Source organism: Phoca vitulina, unplaced genomic scaffold (genome assembly GCF_004348235.1).
Source record: "Phoca vitulina isolate PV1807 unplaced genomic scaffold, GSC_HSeal_1.0 scaffold14, whole genome shotgun sequence".
Taxonomy (NCBI): Eukaryota; Metazoa; Chordata; class Mammalia; order Carnivora; family Phocidae; genus Phoca; species Phoca vitulina.
The window spans coordinates 39,551,332-39,570,705 of record NW_022589717.1 but is presented as its reverse complement, the minus strand read 5'-3'; the positions used below and the strand labels follow the sequence as shown (position 1 = coordinate 39,570,705).

At 44.7% G+C, this 19,374-nt stretch overlaps 1 protein-coding gene across 1 annotated transcript; it reads right to left on the bottom strand.

Moving 5' to 3' along the window:
* Positions 1–7,112: 7,112 nt before the first annotated feature.
* LOC116637393 (putative tripartite motif-containing protein 75) lies at positions 7,113–8,519 on the bottom strand. Its single transcript, XM_032412744.1, has one exon. The coding sequence runs from the start codon at positions 8,517–8,519 to the stop codon at positions 7,113–7,115; it is 1,407 nt and encodes a 468-aa protein (XP_032268635.1).
* Positions 8,520–19,374: the final 10,855 nt, after the last annotated feature.

Genomic DNA, 19,374 nt, shown 5'->3' with positions numbered 1-19,374 from the left:
CTGCATACTTGCCAGTGCTTGACATTATCACTTTTGAAAAATCTTAGCTATTCTAATAGGTGTATCATAGTATCTTACTGTGTTCTTTATTTTCATTTAACCAGTGGCTCTGATCTTGAGCATCTTTTCGTGTCTTATTGGTCGTCTGCTTGGGTTCTTTGATAAAATATTCTAAACATTTATCCATTTTTTACTGGGTTGCTTGCTTTCTTAGTGTTGATTCTTAATTCTTTTTATATTTTATCTGCCCCTTGTGTGAGCCCCTCAGTTGTCTGGGACTTCGTAGGGGTTTACATCGTAGTGCATTTCTCAAAGCATTTGCTTTGCTTCTTTGGTTGTTCCCTTATGCTCAGCTATGGGGTGAGCCTGGAAATAGTCACAGAAAGGGAATTCCCTTCTCCGGTTTTCTCTTTTCCTCCCCACTCTCTGACTCCCTTTTCCAATGACCTGTGGCCAGATAGATGGGGTTTTCTTGCAAATTTAACTTCTATGCAATTGTGCCATTCTGCACAAATGGGCCTGCACTATGAACAAAGCAAGAAAGTAACAGGAGGATCCTACACTACTCCTTGCAAGTAAGGGTCCTCTTTCCTGGTCCCCATTGCCTGGGAGTGCAGATCCCCAGTTGGAGTTAGGTCTGGCTTCTGGGCAGAGCTAGGAGAGAGGAAAAAAAAGAAAGAAAGAAAAAAATCACATTCCCAGGGACCTTTTTTCTGGTCCTCTCACAAGATGGATTACTCTCTGAGTTTTTGCTGTCTTTGATTCATTATCTCACTCAGATCAAAGCTGGGAAATAAAAAGGGAAAAGGCCCAGGAAAGTCACTACCACCTTACAGGTTGCTCTTCAAGTGTGTCCATGAACCCAGTCTGTCTGCTACTATTTACTTTTTGGAGTCCTCAGATAATTGCTTTTATATTTCGTCCAGGTTTTTAGTTGAAATCAGGAGAGAGAGACGTTACCGCAGGCAATCTGGTTGACATCCGGTTTCTCTACCTGGATTTTCAAGGTTGTAGAGCCCACGGGTTCAGTCCTGGGCCCTCTTCTCATCTCTGTCTACACACACTCCCTTTCTGATTTCCTCCAGTGTCATTGCCTAAATGATTCTCCAAATTTATATTGCCAGTCTTTCTCCTGAACTCCAGAACTGCTGGTCCAGTTGTATGGTTGACACTTGGATATCTTTTAAACATTTCAAAATCAGGGGCGCCTGGGTGGCTCAGTCGTTAAGCGTCTGCCTTCGGCTCAGGTCATGATCCCAGGGTCCTGGGATCGAGCCCCGCATCGGGCTCCCTGCTCGGCGGGAAGCCTGCTTCTCCCTCTCCCACTCCCCCTGCTTGTGTTCCCTCTCTCGCTGTGTCTCTCTCTGTCAAATAAATAAATAAAATCTTTAAAAAAAAAAAAAAAAAAATTTCAAAATCAGTATTTTCAATCAGGGAACGCCTGATTTCCCCTATCCCAAACCTGCTCCACCCAGCTTCCCCATTTCAGTAAATGGCAAAACCATCCTTGCCTTTGTTCAGGGCAAAAAAAATGCATGTCATCCTTAATGTTTGAGAGACATAGAGAATCAGCACTTTGTGCATTAACAAGTAGTAATAGGGGCGCCTGGGTGGCTCCGTCGTTAAGCATCTGCCTTCAGCTCAGGTCATGATCCCAGGGTCCTGGGATCGAGCCCTGCATCGGGCTTCCTGCTCCGCGGGAAGCCTGCTTCCCACTCCCCCTGCTTGTGTTCCCTCTCTCTCGCTGTGTCTCTCTGTCAAATAAATAAATAAAATCTTTAAAAAAATAAAAAACAAGTAGTAATAAATAATACATAGCACACTAAGCTCAAAGGGAAGAAGATTAACTTGAGAAAAAGTATCGTGAGTAATAAAGGAAAAATGATCAGAGAAGAAAAAAGTGACCAGAGCATTCACTGTCATAACTTAAACACTGACTATTAACAAAGGTTATAATAAAAGTAAATGGGAGATTTGAGGAAAAAAGACTGCATGTATGTGGTTGGGATGGAGAGGTAGGTTGGTAGACAGCAAGAAGCAATAGAAGAATGTTATTAAGAAATATGGAGATAAATACCAAAAGATAATCTGAAGACCTGAAAGTAGTTATCTCTGAGAGGAGTTGGGGACACTAGAGATTGCGGTTTTTTATAAGTTGTGGAGAACTTTTTGGCTTTTGAAGAATATGCATGTATAACTTTTATAAAATAAAAATGGTGGAAGATACATACCAAATTCTGTTAGATGGTAACAAGGGTTCTATTGTGAACTTAGTCTTTCATTTACTAAATTATATATTCCTATTATACTTGAATTTTCTTAAGGAGCATATATTTATTATATTGTTCTATTTTTTTTTTTATTTTTTTAAAGATTTTATTTATTTATTTGACAGAGAGAGACACAGTGAGAGAGGGAACACAAGCAGGGGCAATGGGAGAGGGAGAAGCAGGCTTCCCGCTGAGCAGGGAGCCCGATGTGGGGCTCGATCCCAGGACCCTGGGATCATGACCTGAGCCGAAGGCAGACGCTTAATGACTGAGCCACCCAGGCGCCCCTATATTGTTCTATTTTAAAAAACATCAAGTATATTAGGGATCTTCAGAGAAGCAGATATCTTGTTATATAGATATCTAACATCTAACAGAAGAGAGGTATCTCCTGTGTCTCTGAAGATCCCTAATATACTTGATGCTTTTTAAAATAGTATATATTATGTATGATATATATTATCAATATATTTTATATAGAGAGGAGATATTACATAGAGCAAAAAAAAATATATATATATATATAGAGAGAGAGAGAGGCCATATATATTATGAGAAACTGGCTTGTGATCATGGAGGCTGAGAAGTCTGGTGATGGGCCATTTACAAACAGAAACTTAGGAAAGCCAGTGGTGTGATTCAGTCTGAATCCAAGGGTAGAGGAGAGGTGTGGCAGTTCAAATAGGCAGGAAAAAAAAAGAGTGAATTCCTCCTTCCTCTGCCTTTTTTATTCTATTCAAGCCCTCAACAGATTGGATGATGCTCACCCACATAGGGGAGGGCAATCTTCTAGTATCCACTGATTCAAATGCTAATCTCCTCTGGACACACCCTCACAGTCAACCCAGAAATGTTTAATCTGGGCACCCCATGTCCAATCAAGTTGACATATAAAATTAACCTTAATATAAAGATGTAAGAAAATATTGGATACCAAAATTTACAATCTTGGTATAGGCATAACTTTCTAAGCATGACCTGAAACCAGAACCCACAAAATTTAAAATGTCTTAGAGTAATTATTACCAAGAAAAAGATTTTTTTTTTTTAAAGATTTTATTTATTTATTTGACAAAGAGAGACATAGTGAGAGAGGGAACACAAGCAGGGGGAGTGGGAGAGGGAGAAGCAGGCTTCCCGCCGAGCAGGAAGCCCGATGCGGGGCTCGATCCCTGGACCCCGGGATCATGACCTGAGCCAAAGGCAGACGCTTAACCGACTGAGCCACCCAGGTGCCCCAAGAAAAAGATTTCTAAATAAATATATAGATAAAATGTAAATATGTAGGTTAAAAAAAAATAGAGCCTATCAGATGGAAATCCCTCAACCTCTAATAGACCCAAATCTCATCCCATCTGTAGAGGCCGATTTTAGGCAAACAGGCTTGGGCAGAAATGCAGAAATGGCCCACAGTGACCCAACTGGCTGAATACAGGCAGGCCCATCAGGTGACCCACCTCAAAATAGCCACAATGGGCTGACCTGGCCAATGGGCTACTTAAAACTAGGCAGTTACCAAAAAAGGGAAGATTCCATTCCTTTCCCACCCCCCACCTCTTCATCTTCCCCTTTATTTTTTTTTTTAAAGATTTTATTTATTTGACAGAGACAGAGATAGCGAGAGCAGGAACACAAGCAGCAGGAGTGGGAGAGGGAGAGCAGGCTTCCTGCAGAGGACAGAGCCGATGGAGGGCTCCATCCCAGCGCCGGAATCACGACCTGAGCCGAAGGCAGACGCTTAACGGCTGAGCCACCCAGGCGCCCGGTTCATCTTCTTTAAAAACAGCCCCACCCACGGCCTCGTTGCAGACGTCTCTTCTCTGCTGCCCTGCCTGCCACTCCCTAGCAGTGCAGTCAGTCATCTATCTCCTTTGTTCTGCCTCAGGTGAATCCTTTCACCGCCCGTCACCAACTTGCCCCACATTTGGGGGCCCCCATCTGATCGAGACACCCCATTTAGACATACCATCCATCCTCTTTACCTTTTTGGGGTTTTTTTAAAGATTTTTATTTATTTATTTGACAGAGATATCGAGAGCAGGAACACAAGCAGGGGGAGTGGGAGAGGGAGAAGCAGGCTTCCTGCCGAGCAGGGAGCCCGACGCGGGGCTCCATCCCAGGACCTGGAATCATGACCTGAGCTGAAGGCAGACGCTTAATGACTGAGCCACCCAGGCGCCCCCTTTCTCAAAGTTTTCTTACCTACTCCCAGTGCTTGTTTCTAAGCATTTACTGAGAACTCCTAAATTTAGATCTTCAGCTCACACCACTAATCTGAATGTCAGTGATATAGCCAGTGAGATTGAAATCTGACTGCATTCAGTTACCTGCTTCAAGCCCCTCAATGGCTTCCCATTGTGCTTAAATTCCTAATATATTTGCAAGACTCCTTTCGGTCTGCTTTCTTCCAATCTTTGTCCCTAATATTGGCCTTATTACAAATTAGTTCACACAAAAAGGTCTTTATACTGATTTATGTATGCCAAGAAGTCACTAGTTTTACACAAAAATGTTAGCACTGTTAACGTGTGTGTGCCTGTTATCGTTAAGGGAGTAGGGGAGAAGGTTACACCAGTAATTTCTATATGCCAATTATTTATTGGAGTAACCATGTTGTACTACCAGGGAATGTCAAAAATAGTTGTCCAGGGGTGCCTGGGTCACTCAGTTGGTTAGGTCCTACTCTTGATTTTGGCTCAGGTCATGATCACAGAGTTGTGAGATCAAGCCCCACGCTGGGTGTGGAGCCTGCTTAAGATTCTCTCCCCCACTCTTTAAAAAAAAAAAGTTGTCCAATTGAAAACAAAAGGAAAGCAAAATGTAATCCTGAGAAGTTCATCATAATTTATATATATAAAATTAGGCAACAGACAATAGAAGAGGCAAAGCATCTTTTGTTTGCAGTAAAAAAAAAAAAAAAACATATAAAGCCAACAAGGAGCCGACTTTAACTGCTCAAAGGACATTTCATCTTAAATAAAAAGGGCGGGGGTACCTGGGTGGCTCAGATCATGATCCCAGGGGATCGAGCCCCGAAGCAGGCTCCCTGCTCATCGGGAAGCCTGCTTCTCCCTCTCCTGCTCCCGCCCCCGCTCCCGCTCCTGCTCCCCCTGCTTGTGTTCCCTCTCTTCGCTGTGTCTGTCAAATATATAAATAAAATCTTAAAAAAAAAAAAAAAAAGGTCATCTGATTTGCACTCATCTCTAAGGAAATGGGCAGTTAATAGTTGTAGTTCAGTTAACAGCTCATTTCTCAAAACTTGTAACTACCCAAATCAACAGTATAAAACTATTTTAGACAAAATGGAGAGGTAAGTATGTTCATTCACCTGCAAATGCACCCTTTCAAACTTCAAGTAAAGACAGCAGAAACCTTACCTCAGAGCAAAGATAAAGGGAAAAACCTTTGCTTGTTCTTTTTATTTAAATTAAGTTACAGAAAAGAGTACATAAAGTGAATGTCCATACACCATCACCTAGATTCCACGGTTATCAGCATTTTGTCACACTTGGCTTCATTTATTGCCCTCTGTGTCCTCCCCCTTTTTTGCTGGAGTCCTCTAGTGAAAATCATAAAAGCAAAATTGCACCGATTGTATTTCACCAGGAATCTCTAAGAACATTTCCTGAATCATAATTTTAGCACACCTTTAACATGCCACCATATTCCCATCTCCCCGAGTCACAAATGTCTTTCTCAGTTGTTCAAATCAAGCTCCAATGACCCACACATTCATTGATTATTATCTGTTTTCTTCAAAAATATAAAAGATTTTTGGTAGAAGAGAAAAACAAGAGGAAATGATGGAAATAAGACGCTAAGGTATAAAGTTCTACTCAAAATAGGGAGAGATATGAAAGTGAACTTTGGAGCATATACACATACACGTAAAATTTCATCTTCATGCAAAATTAAGTATTATCTACATCTTGTAACTAGTTTAAGTCCATCATAGAAAATGAGCAGAACCTTCTGGTGAAGTTAGTACAGTGTTCCAGAGTTTAAATACGCGTGGGCATCTTTAACAGCTAGCCTTCCACTCAGTTTTGGCTTTGAAAATACGGTAACTCCTGGGACACTGTTAGGGCTCAGTAAAAGTTACTTACACTTGTAAGAAAATGCTGAATAAAAAGAGATATGCCATCGTGCCTGAATAACCTTTACTACCTGGTGGTTCATCTCTTAGTCTCTGGCACGGTACCTAACTGTAATGTCTGTTATTAGTAAGACTTTCCAATTCTCTACAATGCCTAAGTCACCATGCTGTAAAATACAATGCATAAGAACAAAGAATTTAGAATGAAATGAGAACTATGTAAAGGGTTTCTAAGAAAGCAGATGTGGTGCGTGCCACGAGCAGCTGGCCCCTTGGGGTAAAGGGAAAAGCTGTCAAACCCTGGTTTGTTAAAGGCTCTCTCCAATGCCCACCCCAACCCCTTCAATTGTGCCCTTTGGGAAAAACAAGGTTACAATCGGCTCCTGTCTAGTACACAATGTGTACATGGCAGGAAGAGCATAATGTTTTAATAGCACAACTTCCACAGAGCTGAGGGCAAGTTGACCAGTTCTGTTTCGGTTAATCCCTTGCAAACTCCGCCTGCACTTTCTGCCAAATTTAATCACCCTCACACCCAGCAAACCCCTGGACATTCCTGGAGAGAGGCATCACTAGCACTGTTCTCGAGTTGCTTAAACAAAATAAAACTTTCTTCTTGGATGAAACTGAGAAAGAAAAAACTGGGGGCAGTGGAAGGATTAGCTTTACTGGCATATTAATACAATAGCCTATCCACCTTCCATTCTTTAAAACGAACGAACAAACTAAGATGATCCAGGGAGTTTTCATTCATAATCTGTTCCCGTACAGATCCGGAGAGGTTTTGAATCAGGTCCTACATAGAAATAAGGCCTAAGAGGTCTAGTAAAAGTGTCAGTGAAAGTATAGATGTGAGATTTTTCGGTCCTGTTATAAAATGAGATCTCACCCAGCTCATAGTCCAAGAAAATCCCAATGCCTCTGGGGTTCGCGTCTAACCGCAGGAAGGTTGGTATAGCTCCCACTGCCTCATAGCCACCTTCCTGCCGCTGAATCATCCAGCACCCCTGCCAGGCCAAGGGAGATCTGGCTTTTGTGGGAAGAGAGTCTTTGCAAATCCCCACAGCCCATTCAGACTTGTCTCCCACTTCTACCTCCCAGTAATGCCTGCCAGAATAAAAATATGGAAAACCCAGGACGATTGTATTGGCTGTAAATCTTTTTGGAAAATGAGGAACATTTTGTTTTCTCTTCGTAAATGTCACACGTTTCTTATCCTCCGAGACAATCAAGTTAGGGTGTGCCGTCTCATGGTCTAGGATAATGTCTACTCTAAATTTGTTTATAATTTTCTGCAAAGCAGAATACTGGGGAGGAAAGCTGCAGCCTTCTCTTCTTAACTGGATTGAGAAAATTGATGGACTGATCTCATCCTCAGACCTCCTGTAGAAATTTTTAATTTGTGACAGCAATTCCAATTCAGACAGCACACTGTTCTCTGCTACTTTACTCAGTAGACCTTTGAGTGTGGAGATGTAGTTTGAAAATGCGGTTATGTTTGCACTGAGCTTCTGCTGCATGTCCTTCTCTTCATCAGCTAACCTTGAAAGAACTGCTGCTTGATCACGTTCTAAAAATTGCTTCAGGCACTCAAATTCAGAGAGTAATTCCTGCCTTTGGTTTTCCACCTTCTCTTTCAGCTCTAAGGGTTTTTTGCTTTGAATGTTTATTAATTTCTGAACGTCTGCCACCTGCTTCTTCAGGAGCCTGATGTAACGGCTGAGCCTCTGCCTGTGATGAGAGGCGGCCTCCTCCAGGGGCCTCACCTGGTGGCCCCGGTGGCCAGGGGGCTGCGTGCACTTGGGACACAACACCTCGAGGTCCTCTTCGCAGAAGAGGGTCAGGACCTGGTTGTGCTTCTCACACCAATGCCTCTCTTCCGGCCTCCTCTTCTTGCTCCTGGTGACGTGGAGGAGCTTGGCAATGTCAATCATCCTTCCCAGCTGGGTGTTGCTCCTCAAGTGCCTCTCTTGGCACGTGTGACGGCACACGGGGCACGGGAACCTGTCCTTGCGATCAGCCCAGGACTGCTGGATGCAGCAGCGACAGAAGTTGTGCCCACATTCGGTGGTGACGGGGTCTCTGAGGTAATCCAGACAGATGGGACAGTTGGCTTCTGCCTGGAGTCCTGCCAGGGCTGCCGGGACTGCCATGGGGCTGTAAATGAAGGACTGCACTGAGGTGGGTTTTCTTCAGGAGTGTGGGCTCCACAGTGAGAAGTGGATACACCCTAAAATCTCAGGCCTCACTTTGCTGGCAGCTCAAGTGCTGTGAAGCTTCGGGCCTTTGAATTCCAGCTGCCAAGAGGAGCCCTTCCTAGAGCCTGCAGCCAGTCACAACTCGGTGGGAAAACTACTCTCCAGCCTCTGGAAACAGAAAAGAAAGCCAAGCTAAGCAGCTCTCCCAGAACAATTGTTTCCTCACATCATTAATTACTGGAGGAGAGACGATATTACTTCCAAAAACTCTGGGGTTTCAGGTGGTCTTACCCAGTACCACATTCTAGCCCGATTATCCTTTTCTAACCCCAATCTTTTATTCCCATGCCTTTATTATTATGCTCCATCTATTCCTACCCATTCAGGGTACCACAATCTCCTCATCCCATCTACCTCCCATTCACCCCAACTTGGGCTGTGGAAAGTGCATGAGCTCTGGGACAGATAGAAGTAAAACACCCAAATTAAGACACAGCCTTGGTCACCTATCCATTAACGTGGAATTCATTTTACATCTTGAAGGGGTTTAGAACATGCCACCCAAAAATATGCCATTGGTATGTGAATTATTTTGAGATGAAGGCAATCCCCAAGACTCAGAATCAGGAAAGGCCCCTTACCTCCATCTTAACTGGCTTCAAAAAATAATTTCCCCATTTGTGGGGGAAATCTACAATTATAAAGGAAATTTATAAGGGGGCCTGTAGCAAGAAGAGAGGTATTACCAGAGAGAACTTTTTCACCTAAGAGATATTTATCTGCGCAACATGACAACCTTTGTATCACAGATTTTTTTCCACTCACCTTCCCAGGAATTGCCTCCCCCAACACCAGAAGTCCCAGGCCCCTAGCTCTTTCCTGAGTTCTGGATGGTATGTAAGTCTCAATCGTCTGGTGGTCTTTTCAGTCTATCTTTGTGACATTCCTGTGCACAAATATGTAATTATTGTTTTTTTTCCTGTTAATCTATTCTATCTCAATTCTTAGATTAGCCACAGAACCTAAAAGGACAGAAGGGAAAATTTTTCCTCCCCTACAATCCCAAACTCTTATAATCAGGTAAATAAGGACTATAATAGCACTATAAATTTTTGTCTTATGAGAATACAGAACTTAAGGAAACCTCAATTTTGAAGCTTGAAATAGTTTTTCTGATGGCTCAGAATTCACATATACCAATTTGGTTTGCTTTTTTCATCCTTGGTCCTAAGGTATAGGGGAGGAAATATTAATTTTCCCTCTATCCTCCTAGGTTCTTGGCCGAGACTCCGCTCTAATCAAAAGACACACTAACACAGAAAATGTAAGTTTTCTAGTATGTATACATCCTGTACACAACGGAGTTAGGAAAACTGAGTAACTCCCCAAAATGGCCCAAGCCACCACCTTAAATACAACCCCCAGCTAGACAAAAGATGCTGGGGGTGGGGGGGGCAGTTTGAGGAGGTTATCAGGCAAAACAGTAAACAAGGGCAAGGTTGTTAGGCCGATTTGAGTCCCTGCACTCTTTGGATAAGGGTTTCAAGATTTAGTCCTGCCCCTCTTCCTGATACGGAGCAAGAAACCCCTACAAATGGATATTTCTCTGATGAATGTAAATTTCCCTCACAAAAGGGCAACATCTATTCTATTTTCAAAGATTCCCCGGCATTTGCTGCCTTTCAAAAGTAATTAGCTTGAAATAATCATTATGCTGTGAAAGAGCCTATTTTGGGATGGCAAACCCAAACCAAGTAAGATAATTAAAACTATCCTTTATAGGTTATAAAAAGCTTCATGCCAGGTGAAGTTCTGCCAAATACATTTTGCACCAAATTTATCAAAAACTTGTTTTACAGCTGTTTGAGTTTCAGAACTGTAGGCTCTTCAGGATGACCATGTGACCAGGTGCCTGCCATTCCTGCTTACACCAAGTGCAGGATTTAGAAAATGCTCAGTTTCCCCAAATCCTTCACAGGGTCCACAAGACCCCTCATGGTCGGACCCTTTACCTGCCACCCTCCCCCTCCCCAAGCTAGCTCCAGTCCCAGTTCTTCCTTCACTTTCTCCAAGTTGACCAACCTCTGGCCCCACGACATTGGCATACTGCTGACCTGAGGTCCAGCAAAGGTCTGGCCCATGCATTAGTCTCCTTCCTTAGTTCCTCTTCTTCCCTCAGATCTCACACATCCCGTTTGTCCTCAATATCCTAGTTCAAGGTTCAGTATCAGACACCTCCCCTTTGGAAACCTTAATCAGTGTTGTGGTTTTCCTTGAGGTCAAGCTGTCTTCCACACTAACCACCAAGAGAGTAAGATTGTATCCTTATTTCTCCTAAATGACCCTTAAGCATCCAGCTCAGGAACTCATTAAATACTTGTTGAATTAGATTCCTGGTGCTCCCTTTACAAGCTCTGTGACTTTGGGTAAACTACCTAACCTCCCTTGAGACTTAGTCTGCCCCCCGTAAGAAAGCAGACTGGTTAAATTAAGAAAGACCAAGGCCATGCAGGGCTTCAGAATCAGGGGTACGGGGGTCCATGGCTCTTGGCTCTCCACTCTCCCCACCACAAACCACTTCTCGCCGAGACGTCCTGTATCGAGATTTTACTTTGAACGTCACACCCCTCTCCGGGCTTTGTCACACACAGATATTAATTCCCCTTTAGGACAGGGTGGGACCTGGCTACTGTGCGTTCCGCAAACACTTCAGGTGATTCTTTTTTTTAAGATTTTATTTGTCAGAGAGAGAGAGAGAGCACAAGCAGGGAGAGTGGCAGGCAGGGCAGTAGAGGGAGAAGCAGGCTCCCCGGCGATCAAGGAGCCCGATGCGGGGCTCGATCCCAGGACCCCCGGATCATGACCTGAGCCGAAGGCAGACGCTTAACGACTGAGCCACCCAGGTGTCCCATTTCGGGTGATTCTGTACAAGTTTGTTTGAGAGACGGGGAACCATAACACAAGGGTTGTGTTTTGAAATAAGCCAAACCCAAGTCTGTCATTCCTGACGAGGCGCGCTCTCTCCAGGTGCGCTCTCTCGCAGGCACTGAGTACTTGACTCAGGGGGCCACGGATCTTCCCGCTCCAGCCTCCTGCACCCACATTCTCCCATCTCCGGGCTTACCTGGAGCCGCCACTAACGTTCCTTCTTCTGCGCAGGAAGCCACACACTGGGGGAAATCCGAATATATGTGGAAAGGAGCAGCTGAGAGGACTCCACCCCTCAACCACGGTTCCTCCCATAAGTGGGAGGGGCATGGACAAAGGAAGGATGGAAGGGATGGATGGATGGGGGGGTGGGGGAGGTTCCTGTAATTATAATAAGCACTTAAGTGTCTTTGGCCTAAGAACTTTAGAGTCTTCCTCATAATATCCACGTAGGTCAGCTTCACTTTATTTTATGTACGTATGTATGTATTTATTTATTATGTATTTAGAAGGGGGGAGGGGCAGAGGGAGAGAATCTCTACTCATGTAGACTCCCTGCTCCTGCTGAGGCCAGAGCCCCATAGGGCTCCATCCCAGGGCCCTGAGATCATGACCTGAGCCCAAGATTCCGAGGCTTAACTGGCTGAACCACCCAGGCTCCCCATTCATTCATTTTTATTTTATTTTTTAAAAGATTTATTTATTTATGTATTTGAGAGAGAGCCCGCTAGAGAGAACACGGTGGGGGGGGGGGGGGGGGGAACAGAGGGAGAAGCAGACTCCCCGCTGAGCTGGGAGCCCCACGTGGGGCTTGATCCCAGATGAAGTGATATCAAATGATGTATTATTTAAAAATTATCTAAGTGAAGAAGGGAGAGGCAGGACCAGAGTCGGCAGATAAAACAAGATTGGCCACATGTGGATGACTATTGAGAATGAGTGATTTATGGGGGTTTATTATCCTATTCTCTTTACTTATGTATATATTTAAAATATCTTATAATTAGGGGCGCCTGGGTGGCTCAGTTGGTTAAGCGACTGCCTTCAGCTCAGGTCATGATTCTGGAGTCCCAGGATCGAGTCCCGCATCAGGATGCCTGATCAGCGGGGAGTCTGCTTCTCCCTCTGACCCTCCCCCCTTTCATGTGCTCTCTCTCTCGCTCTTATTCTCTCTCAAATAAATAAATAAAATCTTTAAAAAAAATAAAATTTATTATAATTAAAAAATAATGGGGGGCGCCTGGGTGGCTCAGTCATTAAGCGTCTGCCTTCGGCTCAGGTCATGATCCCAGGGTCCTAGAATCGAGTCCTGCATCGGGCTCCCTGCTCGGCGGGAAGCCTGCTTCTCCCTCTCCCACTCCCCCCTGCTTGTGTTCCTGCTCTCGCTGTGTCTCTCTCTGTCAAATAAATAAATAAAATCTTAAAAAAACAAATAAATAGGGTGCCTGGGTGGCTCAGTAGGTTGAGCATCTGCCTTCGGCTCAGGTCGTGATCTCGGGGGTCCCGGGATCGTCGAGTCCTGCATCAGGCTCCCTGCTCTGTGGGGAGTCTGCTTCTCCTTCTGCCTGCCGCTCCCCCTGCTTGTGCGCTCTCTCTCTCTGTCAAATAAATAAATAAATTTTTAAAAATAAATAAATAAATAAAAATAAATAAATAAATAATGGGGAAAAGGGTGCCTGGGTGGCTCAGTCAATTAAGCATCTGCCTTTGGCTCAGGTCATGATCCCGGGGTCCTGGGATTGAGCCCCACGTCTGAGCAGGGAGCCTGCTTCTCCCTTGGCCATTCCCCCTGCTTGTGTGCTCCCTCTCTCTCTCTCTCCCTCAAATAAATAAATAAAAATCTTAAATAAAATTTAAAAAATGGGAAAAATAAGGATGTAAGGAGCTTCATAAATAAAAAGAAATTATTTGTAATATTAATATTATTGCTACAATAACATCATAGTTTAAAAATACCTAAACATAGACAGACACACAAATGAAGTAATTCTATTATCCAGAAATAATCATATTCTGAAATATATATTTAAGACATTTTTTTCTGTATGGTGAGAACTACAGAAACTATTTACATGGACACTCCCATTCCAATAACTGCACTCAGAGGCTTGACCAAACTTTAACTTGACTTCTAACAGCTTATGGCCCTGTACTAGGATTGACCCAGCCCCTCTTTTGAGTGCCTGTCCAAAAAAGCTCATGGGTCAAAATCCTCCCCAACCCAAGGATTGTTTTAGAATATTTTGTTGTATTTTATTTGTATTGATATATAGATGCATTTTATAAATAGATCTTTATACATTCTTCCTTCGGCTTCCTGACAAGGCAGGAAGGAGATGAGAGATTTACTCAGTGTCCCTGAATCCTTGTCAGTCAGGAAGGTTAAACTATTCACCCCAACCAGCTTACACAGCCTGAAGTAAGGAGTAAGAATGGACTCCAATCCCTGTAATGTCTATTTGAATCCAAACAGTTGCTTTTTCTACAACCCCGGTCAGCCCAAGTCCAGTGATTTCAGGTGCCCAGGGTGTGGGGAAGAAAGAGAGAATGGAGACCGGAGAGAGATGTGGCCATAGTGTGGGAAGATCTTCCCTCCAAAAGGTCATTGTTTTCTTGAGTACCTGGGGTTCTTTCTTGTGGCATCATTTCACAGGTTCCTTTGCCCAACAATGACTGTACAAGATACTATGCTAAGGCTCTGGTCAAATCGACTCGGGTCAACTCAGTCTCTGCCTTCCCTGAGATTCTAGTCCATGAGGGAGTTTGTAATCGAGTCTGAGGATAGGCACGACCTGAGCCATTTCACTAGACGTGCTGAATGTCAGATGCCAGAACAGGAGGCTAGCCAGTGGGTGACAGGCTCACCCCCGCTAGCACGCAGGGGCCACCGAGGGCCCCCCTGGGGAAGTGACTAAGGTCAAGTGAAGTCCAGTCCCTGAAGCGGCAATCTGGGCTAAGGAGACAGGACAGTCACTTCCAGGCAAAGCGAGCGACATAAGGGAGTTCTGATGCAGAAAGGGACACCGGCTGGCTGGAAGGCCAAGAATGCTAGTAGGTGTCCAGCACTGGTAAGAGGACCAGGCAAGGGGGACGTGGCTTTGGTGGGGCAGGAGGCCAGGTGAAGGTCTGATGTTCGGAGTCTGTTAGGCCAGGGAGGTCGGGCCAGACCAGGCAAGCCAGAGAAGGGGTCCCCCGGTGTCCCCGAGAGGGTGGATCAGAATCCAAAGACAGAGTGCAGCAGACAGACCACAGGATGTGCTGACAAAATGGCTGTGGGGAATTAAAGAAGGAGACAAAGCAGAGATGCCACTGGGTTTTTGCACTAGCTCTGAAGAGACAGGAGCTGCCATTGACTAAGAGGGAGAAGACTGGGGCGGGGGAGGAGGGGGGAGGAACGGGGTCCTGAGAAACGCAGATCTGGGAAGGGCGGGGAGACCAGTTATCCTGCGGATGCCTGTTCCTAGTGCATGCGGTTCACAGCTGAGGAAGGACCGTCCAAACTGCCCATCCCCACCTCCATGTGGGTGTTTCCTGAGGAGCAGGCTGAGGCTTGGGACGGTGGAGGAGCTTTCCCAAGGCACCAGATGATAAAGGGGAGCCAGGATTTACTTCTGGGCAAAGATTTACTGAGGGTCTATGGTGAGCCAGTAACTAAGCCAAGGGCCTGTGAATACAATGATTACATTTCTCTTCCAAACTTCTTTTGTTCTGTTTTGTTGTTTGTTTTTATAGTTAGACTTTACATTTTAGAGCAGCTTTAGGTTCACAGCAAATTGAGGAAGGTACAGAGATTTCCCATATACCCACTGCCCCCACATGTACACAGCCTCCCCTATTACCAACATCCCCCACCCCTGCGGTACATTTGTTATTACTAATAAACCTATGTTGACCTACCATAATCACCCAAGGTCCATAGTTTACATTAGAGTTCACTCTTGACGTTGTTCATTCTATGTATTTGGACAAATGTATAATGATATGTATCCATCCAGCATAATAGCATACAGAGCATTTTCACTGCCCGAAAAATCCTCTGTGCTCTCTTCTTCCCACCCTCATGCCAACCCCTGGCAATTGTTACTGTCTCCACAGTTTTGCCTTTTCCAGAGTGTGATATAGTTGGAATGATACAGTATGTAGCCTTTTCAGATTGGCTTCATTCACTTAGTGCTGTGCATTTAAGGTTCCTCCATGTCTCTGCATGTCCTTAATGAAGGATAGTTGGAAGAAAGGCAGGCAGGGACAAGGGGCCCCCACCCTAATAGGAAACCACCCTTAAAAGGATTTTACACCACCCTGGAAGGAGCCCGCCACCCTTTCCCACGTGATAGATGACAAAAACCTGATTGGGTGACAGGCGCATGGGTGGTTAATCAGATTAAAACAGCCCACCAAGGGGTGCCTGGGTGGCTCAGTCGTTGGGCGTCTGCCTTCGGCTCAGGTCACGATCCCAGGGATCTGGGATCGAGCCCCGCGTCGGGCTCCCTGCTCAGCGGGAAGCCTGCTTCTCCCTCTCCCACTCCCCCTGCTTGTGTTCCCTCTCTGGCTGTCTCTCTCTATCAAATAAATAAATAAAATCTTTAAAAAAAAAAACAGCCCACCAAGCCTATAAAAACCCCTAGATCTAATCGCCAGTTGGCAACTCTTTCTAGTCCCCTCCCTCTTTGGGAGATTTGTACTATCAATAAACTTTACTATGGCTCAATAAACTTTGCTTTGCTGCCCACCACTCTTCGTCTGGTCTACCTCTTCATTCTTCGAAGCCATGTGACCAAGAACCTCAGGCACAGAGAAGAAATCCTGTGACAGCTTCGTAATTTATTTCCTTTTGACACTGCATAATATTCCATTTTCTGGATGTGCCACAGTTTATTTATCCACTCACCTACTGAAGAATATCTTGGCTGTTTGTTATTTGAGAGACAGAGTGCTTGTGTGTAGGGGGAGGGCCAGAGGGAGAGAATCTTCAAGCAACCTGCCCGCTGACCATGGGGCTGACCACGACTCTGGGCTTGATCCCAGATCCCATGACCTATGAGATCACGACCTGAGCCAAAACCAAGAGCTGGAAGCTTTTAACCAACTGAGCCACCCAGGCGCCCCCAATTACATTGCTTTTAAAAGAGTATTTCATTTAAAATAAAGAGGTGCGTGACTGTTCCCACACAAACCCAAGTTCCTAATGGGTCCTCCCCACCCACATAATTGTCTTCCCTAACTCACCTTCCAGACTGAGGCTGAAAACAAGTTTTCATTTTCTTATTTGAAGCTACAAACATGAGCCTACTACTATAACTACCCGCTTTATTCCATCCCCTCTATCAATTCCCTAATTCTATGCTTTTCGAACTCAAATATGATACTATTAGTGTTCAATTTCTAGCATTGGAATAGCTTTTCATTAGTCTAATAAGGCTTAGAGGACACCAACATCTCTGCTAACTCCCATTTTTTGTTTCCACATATCTTTCTTACCACACAGCTTAGCTGAGATTTTAATTTATTTTTGTCAACGTTTGGTTAATGACACGACACTGGAGTATATGGTTCATGATCTGAATTCTCCCTTGTTTTCCCTCTAAATTGTATTACCTATTCTTATTCTTATGGCTATGTCATAGTGTAGGCTGAATAAATATTAAGCTAAAAAATAATCCTGTGGTAGGTACCAAGAGCCAAGATTCGACTTTCTGTGACCTTAGTTGATACCTAACGTATCTGAGCGAAATTTCACATCCGTAAAACGTGAATGGTAATTCCCTACCCGCAAAACCCTTGTGAGGTCCAGAGGATGAGTAAATCTGCCAGGAGGACGCTGGCACTGTAGGGGGTAGATCTGCCCCTACCACCCCCAGCAATAACGCCATCGAGATCTCCTCGCCACTTCTCCAACAGGCCAGAGACAGAATCTCTTTAAGTCCAGTTAACGCAGTCCTAACACCTCCATTAATGGGTCTGAGGGGGGTGCCCAGGAATCAGTATTTCTTAAAAAGGCTTTCGCAGGGCCTGAGGAGACTCAAGCGTGGACAAGGGGAGACACTCAGGAAGCCCCTGCTCAGCCAAACCTCACGGAAGGCCCCGCTTGGCCCCTTCTCCTGCCCCTTGGGCTTACCCGGAGCCCGCCAGGCGCCCAGGACGCAGACCACGCCGGACGCGCGAACCAGCGGCCGCGCAAGACAGAGACGCCGACACATCCCCGAGGGGCCGGCTCCCGTGGCTGCGGCGCCGGCGCCGATGTGTTCTGCGTGGTGATTGGCTGTTCCCCTGGAAGGGGGCTGGTAGTCGGCCTGCGCATGCTCAATGACCCTGCGTGGAGGGAGAGAGCGGGAAGAGATATTGAGGATGGGCCCGCCCTCAGCTATCAGGGCGTTGTTGGCTTAGGTTGGGTATCTAAGGTCCAATGGCAGCCTTTTCAGATTCTCAGTATTTGTACTCCTCTGAGCAAGTTGAGGGTCAAACTAAGCTATACTCCCTGGAGACTGGTTTTTTAAAAGCTTCACCACCACTTCTTTCTCTCCCAAAAGGTGAGGGAGTGGAGAGTTCTGCACCGTAGCAGCTTCACCTAGGTGGGGGTCACTGAATGGATTAGGTGGTAGGGGTTGTCAGGGGGTATGGTTAACCTTGAAATGAAAGGAACAATCCCTTCTTTCATCAGTTCACATCTCATTAGGTGTGCCCCACCGTGCTTTTGTTATTTTTTTTTCAACTGCCGAAAGACAGTCTTGTCACTCCATTTCTAGAAAATTACCCGTTTTGTGGTATTTGCTATGCCTATTTTATAAGGAAGGTATGAAAATCAATACAAATTCTTTTGCAATTCTAAAATAATTACTCAGACTTAAAAAAAAAAAAAAGAACCTACCATAAATATACATCTCATTCAGGCTTTTCATGGAAGAGGCTATAAAAGCTTTAAAAAATAGATGAAATGGATCTACATAGATGGATATGAAAAAAAAAAACTCCAGATACATTCTAGTGAAAAAAACAACGTGCATGGGGCGCCTGGGTGGCTCGGTTGGTTAAGCTACTGCCTTCGGCTCAGGTCATGATCCTGGAGTCCCGGGATCGAGTCCCGCATCGGGCTCCCTGCTCGGCAGGGAGTCTGCTTCTCCCTCTGACCCTCCCTGATCTCATGCTCTCTCTCTCTCTCTCATTCTCTCTCTCAAATAAATAAATAAATAAAATCTTAAAAAAAAAGAAAAAAAAGAAAAAAACAACGTGCAGAATGCTGCACAAACTTGCTCCTGTTGATATAAAAACAAACTAAAGAGTGTTTCTTTGTATATTTATATACGTATAAGACATCAGTGTAGGAATACTGAAGGAACTTAAATATAATGCTGGAGAAAGCCAAAGGGAGTAGTGTATTTCATGTCTCTTTTGATCTGGAAGAGTTTTGAGGCTCTCTTTTTCATAACATTGATATCTTTGAAGAGTACAGGGTAGCTATTTTGTAGATTGTCCTTCAGATAGGTTTATCTGATGTTCTCTCATGATTGGATTCAGGTCTGCCTGTTAGCAGGATTAGCAGAGAAGTGATGCTAAATATTTGGTGTATCATATCAAAAGGCGCATGCTGGGGCGCCTGGGTGGCTCAGTCGTTAAGCGGCTGCCTTCGGCTCAGGTCATGATCTCGGGGTGCTGGGATCGAGCCCCGCATCGGGCTCCCTGCTCGGCGGGGGGCCTGCTTCTCCCTCTCCCACCCCCCCTGCTTGTGTTCCCTCTCTAGCTGTGTCTCTCTCTGTCAAATAAATAAATAAAATCTTAAAAAAAAAAAAAGCACATGCTGTTGATTACCATCATTATAGGAAACAAAAACTGGGGTCATTTTGGCTAAGGTGATACCTGCCAGAGGATTTTTTACTGTAAAAATTGC

Excerpts from the sequence above, each read along its gene's own strand:
- LOC116637393 (XM_032412744.1), bottom strand. The coding sequence starts at position 8,519 with ATGGCAGTCCCGGCAGCCCTGGCAGGACTCCAGGCAGAAGCCAACTGT.